Genomic DNA, 8,768 nt, shown 5'->3' with positions numbered 1-8,768 from the left:
CCCTCGCTCTCGTCCGCATCACGACGTGCAGAGCGGGTAGAGCGGGCCGTCTCGCCCGGCCTCGCACTCGACACTCGAGCCACGCCGCCATGGAGTTATGTCGACTGTTGAGTGTGCAATCATTAATGATAAAATGCAATTGATGCATCACGACCGCGACAATAGACTGCAAGAGGAATGTAAACATCGTCCGATATAAATTGTGGTTATAAAAAACCAGTATTGTGGGGAAATACCATAATAATATTGAAGTAAATTCTTCCTCGTAGCGGCGGATAAATAGCGCGCCTCGCCTCGAGCCCGCACACTCCGGCACCAGCCCTCTGCCGCTCCACGCGGTCTAGTCTACGTGCAGGTGAGCTCTACAGCCTCCCGGGGACACGACGCTGTACGCCCTTGGCTTCGTGTATTCAAAACTTTATTATATTTTATTGATTTGAATAATAATAACTTCTGACAATTGATCGCAGCTTGAAGGCGGCAGGCTCTCGTCCGGTTTTCTCTTAATTTCATGAATTATACTTATAATCTAAATTCAGTTGCTCTACGCGTCGTTTAACATCGTTTCGTGGACTCGCTGGTTGCTCCGGTCGCTATATTCTCTTATTGCTGACACCAGATTTTCTAAACAAATCTGGAACTAGCTCGTGTTCATAAATGACTTAAGCGATGAAGGAATAACTACGCGTAATGTATAGATACATTAATGACGTGTGTAAGCTCCCGTAACCGCATCCCAACAATAAGGGAGGTGAGTGCTCACGGGTGCTCACAGGTGCCTCAATGTCTGTTGTTTAGTTTTACAGATCAGTGAAGAAGGAAGCATCATGAAGGTGTACGCGTGCTTGTGCGCTGCGGTGGTGATGTTGGTGATGACGTCACGCGTGTCAGAGGCGCGCTCCACCGGGGCCCCGCTGAGCGCCTGCCGCGACATGATGCCGCAGCACAACGCCACTGCGCAGACCTCGCCGCCGCCCTACACCATCACCACCGACGCGCAGGTGCCGCCGCACACACGCCACCAGATACACACACACGCGCATGCTGTCTCTATCTAATACAAATACTCGATCCTTTCAGAGCGTAGCTCCCGGCGATAGCGTGGAGGTGGTGATCGCAGGTAAGCTGCCAGAGGACACCTTGCGCGGATATTTGCTGCAGGCCCGGCAGGGAGACGACATCCTCGGGACTTTCTCGCTCGAGGACGGAGACGTCTTCTCTCAGCTCATCAACTGCGGGCAGCCGGGGGTAAGTACGCTTTAAGTCCTGGCTCGGAGGACCTCGGAGTGCCGGTACATGTGACAGATGCGACAGGTCGTTCTAACGAAAGGTCTTGCTAACGCGTGTTCATGAAATACGTGGAAGTCGTCGTTGCCTAAAGGATAAGACGTCCGGTGCATTCGTATATAGCGATGCACCGGTGTTCGAGGCCCACTGGCGGGTACCAATTTTTCTAATAAAATACGTACTCAGCAAAATGCTCACGATTGATTTCCACGGTGAAGGAATAACATCGTGTAATAAAAATCAAACCCGAAAAATTATATTTTGCGTAATTACTGGTGGTAGGACCTCTTGTGAATCCGCGCGGGTAGGTACACCGCCCCTCCTGTTTCTGCCGTGAAGCAGTAATGCGTTTCGGTTTGAAGGGTGGGACAGCCGTTGTAACTATACTAAGACCTTAGAACTCATATCTCAAGGTTGGTGGCGGCATTTATGTTGTAGATGTCTGTGGGTTCCGGTAAGCACTTAACAACAGACGGGCTGTGAGCTCATTCACCCATCTATGCAAAATAAAAAACTTCCGGGATGACGAAATACATTGTGTAATCAAAATCAAACAGTGAGGTACCGAGCACTGCGTTCCCGTTGGAACCGCGGGCGGCCGTTAAGGTTTGGACCTCATGTCTCGAGGTGGGTGCCGGCAGTCACCTTGTGATGTCAATAGTCCCCAGTAGCCACTAATCACCAGGGCACTGTATGTTACGTGTTTGTGGCAGAACGCAGTGACTCACAAGAAGCACGACAACAAGGAAGACAAGCGGCAGGTGAGGGTGCGCTGGTCTCCACCCCAGGGTCTCACCGGGGAGGTCGTGTTCCGCGCCACCATCGTGAAAACACTGAAGGTCTTCTGGGTCGGAGTACAGTCTGCTCCAATTAAAATTGTATCCTGAGCAGCGACGTCAATACGATCCGCTATAATTTAAATAATACAAGATACCTTCCTACTCGTATCTACAAGTAATTCTTACGATACTAACATTACTACTGTTTCAATAATTGACAATAAAATAACTCATTAAACTATTTCGTTTTTATTGAATTGATCAGTCAAATAAACATATTAAAAAAAAAATAGATTGCGACAGTATACTCGCAGTAAAACCTCGCAAGAAGCTATGCACTGTTACAAGTGCAAGTTGTATTTTTTTTTTTTTTTTACGATTGAAAGATTAGTGGTAGCCCGGAGGCCTTTCCAGTTTCACCAGGACAGGTGGGCGAGCAAAGGCTCAGCCAGGAGGGGTGGGATTTGCTAACAGCTGCCCGAGCGCCTCCGAAGGAGACCTAACAACTCAAGGGCGGCTGCTTCGCAAATGAATCTATTACCGGATCGGAATCGCGACCCGTTGAGAAGATCCGGCGAGAGCAAGTTGTATTTACAGACGCACGTATCTAGCGGCGGCGGTGGTGCGTGCTAGAGCGAGCGGCGCCTGATCGTGTCGAGAGCGTCACGCGACATCGAGTGGTTGCGGCTCCAAGACGATAGGATTAGTTAGAGGTACCCGGGGGCCAGGGGGAAATTGTAAAGCTGCATTAATACGAGTACACAATATCATTAAAAGAAGCTCACAGCTTGTGGCGGTATACATGGGTGAGGCACTGTTCACTAATGTCCGTTCCTTTGAATGTTCTCTTACTAGTTCTCGTTGAACTCGGCGATTTTCCGGATCTTCCGGATCTTCGCAGTAGGCCTCGATCCGGTGGTAGATTCTGCGAAGAACTGCTGCTGCGAAGCACTGCTACAAATCAGAACCTGAACAAATTATGTAATATAAGCTATTATATAGCGAAGTTAGCGGGCTAAAGTATGAAATTGCCGTTTTATTGTAATATGTACTTCAAATTGACTAAGAACCATCATGGCTTGAGATTTTTGAGTGAAACTTTTTTCGAATGGTATCTGCGAGGTTCTTCTTTTAAAGAATGTGCATCGTTCGATTATCGACTTTCAATCGTTTTTTTATTCAGCCCATACAAGAAAGATGGATACTTTTAAAATTCGAGTGATTTTTGAATACGAGTTAATCGAGTTAATCAATAAAATAAAAAAATATGAAAAATGGGTGCCTCATTATCTGACTGATCTGCAGAAAGAAACACGTGTTCAAATTTGTGTTGCCTTGTTGAATCGATACAGAAATGAAGGAATATTGGATCGAATTGTGACATGTGATGAAAAGTGGATTCTTACGATAACCGTAAGCGTAAAATGCAATGGCTGACCCCAGGTCAAACGCCGCAATAGTGTCCTACAGCAAAGTTTACCAATAAAAAGGTAATGTGTGGTGGTATCAGCATGGTGTTATTCATTATAGCTTTTTCCGATCTGGTCAAGCAATAATAGCAGATGTCTACTCTGCCAAACTCCGAACAACGATAGCAAAAGTCGCAGTGAAACAGCCCCGACTCATGAATCGATCTTCACCATTATTGCTCCATGATAACGCAAGGCCTCATACAGCACGAGAAACCGTTTCAACTCTACAGGAACTGCAATTAGAAACTATTCGATGGCGACAATTTGACTTCGACGCTCGCACAATACAATCGAGGAAATTCGTCTTTAAACTGAAACGCGTAGCGATATTAGCACACAACCTTCATTAGTCCAAACAGCAACGATTTGCTGGGAAATTTTCTTGAGTTTTTTATCTTATGTATTTTATCAATATTACTTCAACCGAAGCATTTATTTTAAACAATACTCCGATTTTTACATCCTCTTTGACGGTATTTGTAGCACGCATTCTATCAATGTTATGTCAAGCGCCATAAGGTTACATTAGAAAACCATTAGGAAATTTAATATGGTGATTAAGTATTCTTACATTTTCAAATTTTCCGTGCAATTTTCTTAATATTTTGTTTTGTAGCAACCTTCTCCTGACAATAACAAACACAAAAATCGAAATCGGTCCAGCCGTTCGTGCGTGATGGCGCTACCAACGGAAATAGGGATTCATTTTTATATAATATGTATATAGATTAGAATTCTGATGTCACATTTTCGTTAACGACCTGAGTTAGTTACAGTTTTTTTATTTTTTATGATAAATTTAGAGAATTGAATTGAATTGAAAAAGAGCTGCCTCGTCGCGAAGTGTACATTATATACTGAAGGTCTCGACTCTAAACGAAAATTGTCACGAAAGTGCTCGGAATATGAATCGCATACAATGTACGAAAATCAACTAATTAAACATGAAAGTATTGTACAGAGGTGACACCCGCGGCGTCGGCACGTGTCCGCCACACGTGCACAGTCGAGAGTGCGCACTGCACTGAGAGTCGTCTATAATCATGCTCGGTCCCGATACGGAGCCGTGGCTGTCTGCTCTCGTGCTCTGATGCTCTGGTGCTCTCGCGCACAACTCATCTAGAGAGCGTGTAAAAGGTAGAGATTGGTTCTGGCAATAAAACGACCCGCGCGCTTCTGTGAAACGATTCGGGTCCCGTCCGCTGCCTGCACTCAGTGCTGCTCACATTATTACATCGGATTCAATTAGTAGCTCCCCCGGGCCCGCCGCGGGCGTCTCCGTATAATTACGAGCCCGACTCCAGTCTCCGAGCATCGCGTCGCGTCGCGTCGCTTCATATACATAATAATATGTACACATTATTATATTCGTATATAATATATCTTCAAACGAGTCGTGTTTGAACATAAGTTAAGTTATTGCTGTATTTTGTAATTCGCCAAATTATAAAAATGTGGGACTCAAATTACATGTGGAACTCACACACGCACCATTTTACTTTTCCAAAAAAACCTCTATGAATTACATGTATGTATGTACATAATAATATATAGAATAAGGTAACTATATTCTAAGGTAAGGTATATTCGTGTATACATTTTTCCTCATTATTCATCAATGTTTTTAGAGGTCTCATCTACTATGATAGATCTATCTGAATAATGCGAGTAGGTATTAGTCGTGCACCGCAACGTACCTTACTCATGTATGTTTCAGAATTCCTCTTGAATGACGGTTGCAGACAACACATATACATACGTATGGTATACATATGTATGGTATGATACCTTTGCCTTTCCAGTTGGAAAAATAGAACTACTACTTGTTTGATTTGTTCAATTATAATAAAATTACGTATTTAATCATAATAATAATAATACAAACAAAATTGTACTTTATTTCAATACTATGTACTTTTGTTCCTACTTATAATAACCAATGTACTTTATCTGCAAAAAAAAAGGTGGCAACACTAAGTGCATCCCTTAATGTTGATGCTCATACATTGAGCGTACAGTGAGTCATTACAAGTAGTTTATGGTAGTAATTATCGTATATGTTTGATCACGAGGCTGTTCGGTGGCTACGGCCGCCACCGAGCCCCCGCGCCACCGCGTGTATGGTCACGTGCCCTCATCTATTATAGGTAATGCGCGTCGATTAACTTGTAATCCTTCGATAACATGTTTAATTTAAGCAATAATAGTAACTCTTTTCATATACGCCGCCGCCGACTTCGTGCTCTCACATACATCTTATTCATCATAATATTTTCCGCACGCACACACCCGCACACACATGCACATCGGAGAACTCACACTGGCGTAGCGACAGATGAGTCTGAGACGCACAAGAAGTCGGGTAGCGGGTGTTTACCGTTCATACAGAGCGACGTTCATTAAAGATAAATGTGAAGCCGGCGCTCCGAATACCAGATGCAAGGAACTGAGATATCAACTTGTGATAATTATCGAGGAAATCATTAGTGAAAAAAACTGTATCGTTGCGCATTGATGTTCGCGTGCCGGGTGTCGCCACTAGTCGCCAGTTACAGTACCAGACGCACGTGCAGCCGCGCGGCTCGTCCGCGACTACATCTAATGACTGCACTATCTGGGACAATTTGTAGATTGCTAGCGCACCGCTTGTGTTCTCAGCTAATAACGAAAGGAAGCCTCCGCCGGCCGGGAATCTGGGCCGTTAGTAAGTGAACGTTGGTAGACTTGGAGAAGCAAACATCGGATGACACCGCAGGCAATCAGCAGGTCACCCCTTCATCCTCATGGTTACTGTTTTTCCCCCTATCTATTCACTGATAGCCTACGGGGCTATTTCAGCTACGCTTGCGCGAGTTGATGAGCTCACGGGCTCAACCTGAGGGGATTTGCTAACACTAGCTAGAATTAGCGTGTGATCTGGATCGAAAAATTATATTTATTATAGTTCCTCTACTCGAGCTCTAGGCTCGGTTTACTGAGCTCCCGCCCCGAGACCCTCAGGGAAAGGGTGGCTCAGTTTCCCCTCCTACGAAGACCGTATCCCCCAGGACTTTCGTGATGATGGTGACCGTGTGTATGGCAGCTTGTTTCTGCATGATGTGTGGGTTGATGTTTGCATCTAATTTATCTAAGTATTTCTGTAGGCTTTTGGCTATTACTCCGGTTGCTCCTATTACTATTGGTACTATTTCTGTGTGTGTTTTCCATAATCTGGTTATTTCGGTTTTGAGTGCATGGTATTTACTTAGCTTTTCTATTTCTTTTGCTCCTATATTGTAGTCTGAGGGAACTGTTACATCTATGAGGTATGTTTTGTTGTCCGTTTTGTTTATATAAATAATGTCTGGTCTATTGTGAACTATTGTAACGTCGGTTTGAACCGGTATCTCCCACATTATTTTTGCACCTTTATTCTCCCTAACCTGCGGCTGCGTAAGGTGTTCTCGCCACCACAGGTCGGAGACCTGAAACGCATGCTTTTTAGCTAGCGACCACAAAACATATTGCACTATGTTATTGTGCCTTTTGGTGTAATAAGTGCCAGCAAGCTTTTCGCATCCTGAGACAATGTGCTGTGTGGTCTCATCTTTAATGCAGCATAACCGACACCTACCATCAACTTGGCGTTTCATTATGTCTCTTTCATGTTGTCTGGTCACCACTGCCTGATCTTGAATTGCAAATATGGCTGATTCCAATGCTGGAGACACCGGTTGCCTTTTGAACCATTGGAAGGATTGGGCTCTGTCGATATTTTCTTTTTCTAGTACTGCTTTGTAAAATTGACCGTGGAGCGGTTTCGCTTTTATTATCTCTATTTTTGTCTTAACTACTGCATTTTTTAATTCTTTGTCTGTATGTTTTTCATTTTGCTATAATCCTATTTCATTTAGATTTGATCGTGTTTCTTTAAATATTGAATATTTACTTTTATTTTTATCATGTTCCACTATTGCTCTAAGTATATGATCTTTTTCAGTTTCTATGTATGATTTGTATTTGATTATTTGTGTTTTGTATAGTGTTTCTAGATTTGTTAGCCCTCTTCCACCTTGATCGATCGGTATATATAACCTATCTACATCTGCTTTCTGTTGGTGTGCTTTATTCATTGCTAAAATCTTTCTGGTCTTTACATCAATCTTCTTGAGGTCCGCGGTTTTGTAATTTATTATGCCAAATGTATACAAAAGAACCGGTACAGCGTATATATTTAAGGCTCGCAAGATATTTCGTGCATTGAGTTGCGATCCTGTGACGGATTTGACGCGACGGAAATATTCTTTTTGTATTTGTTGCCTGACTTCATTGTGGTCGATTTTGCCTGCCTCATCTATCCCTAGGTATTTGTACTTCTCATCTAATCTCAGGTGCCTGAACTCGTCTCCGCTCAGCAGAACGTGCCCTCGACCGCGATGTTTTTTTCTCCTACCCGCGACTAGATGTAGAATATTACATTTTTTTAGCCCGAATTGCATGCCTATATCTCCTGTAAAGATTTCTGCACTATCTATTAAAACTTTAAGGTTAGTTTTACTGTTCGAATAAATTTTTAGGTCATCCATGTATAAGAGATGATTTATTATATTATTGTCTTTAAGTGTATATCCTTTTAATTGGTATTGGTTGAGAATTTGGGAGATGGGGTTGATACCCAGACAGAACAAAAGAGGGGAGAATGAATCACCTTGAAATATTCCTCGTCGGATGTATATAGGTTCAGTGGTTACAGATCCGTCCGCACCGCGAGCCGTCATGACCACACTCCACATGGGCATGACCAACCTCAGAAAATTTCTGACAACGGGTGGACATTTATAGAGCTCAAGTACTTTGAGTAGCCATTCATGTGATATGCTATCAAAAGCCTTCCGGTAGTCAATCCAAGCCGTACTTAATATTTATTATTTATTATATTATATTATTATTTATTATTATAATTTGTATTATAATTTGCGTAAATTTATAATTTATATATTATAATTTGCGTAATAACTGGTGGTAGGACCTCTTGTGAGTCCGCACGGGTAGGTACCACCACCCTGCCTATTTCTGCCGTGAAGCAGTAATGCGTTTCGGTTTGAAGGGTGGGGCAGCCGTTGTAACTATACTGAGACCTTACAACTTATATCTCAAGGTGGGTGGCGCATTTACGTTGTAGATGTCTATGGGCTCCAGTAACCACTTAACAACAGGTGGGCTGTGAGCTCATCCACCCATCTAAGCAATA

At 43.2% G+C, this 8,768-nt stretch overlaps 1 protein-coding gene across 2 annotated transcripts; it reads left to right on the top strand.

Moving 5' to 3' along the window:
- The first annotated feature begins 251 nt into the window (after window positions 1-251).
- On the top strand, window positions 252-2,307 carry LOC114252663 (putative defense protein). 2 transcript variants are annotated; one of them, XM_028187240.2, is made up of 4 exons: window positions 252-355; window positions 799-1,001; window positions 1,081-1,248; window positions 2,001-2,307. In XM_028187240.2, exons 2-4 carry the CDS (start codon window positions 828-830, stop codon window positions 2,172-2,174), a joined length of 516 nt encoding a protein of 171 aa, XP_028043041.2. In that variant the 5' UTR covers window positions 252-355; window positions 799-827; the 3' UTR covers window positions 2,175-2,307. The 2 variants fall into 2 exon arrangements, with proteins under 2 accessions (XP_028043041.2, XP_028043049.2); XM_028187248.2 differs by having other exon boundaries at window positions 270-355; window positions 807-1,001.
- The last annotated feature ends 6,461 nt before the right edge of the window (window positions 2,308-8,768 follow it).

The sequence above is a fragment of the Bombyx mandarina genome, chromosome 11 (genome assembly GCF_030267445.1).
Source record: "Bombyx mandarina strain Sakado chromosome 11, ASM3026744v2".
Classification (NCBI taxonomy): Eukaryota; Metazoa; Arthropoda; class Insecta; order Lepidoptera; family Bombycidae; genus Bombyx; species Bombyx mandarina.
The sequence above is the reverse complement of the archived record's forward strand: the minus strand, read 5'-3'. Positions and strand labels throughout refer to the sequence as shown.

Excerpts from the sequence above, each read along its gene's own strand:
- LOC114252663 (XM_028187240.2), top strand. The coding sequence starts at position 828 with ATGAAGGTGTACGCGTGCTTGTGCGCTGCGGTGGTGATGTTGGTGATG. Across the intron at positions 1,002-1,080 it reads CCATCACCACCGACGCGCAG|AGCGTAGCTCCCGGCGATAG; the intron begins GTGCCGCCGCAC and ends CGATCCTTTCAG. Across the intron at positions 1,249-2,000 it reads TCAACTGCGGGCAGCCGGGG|AACGCAGTGACTCACAAGAA; the intron begins GTAAGTACGCTT and ends TGTTTGTGGCAG.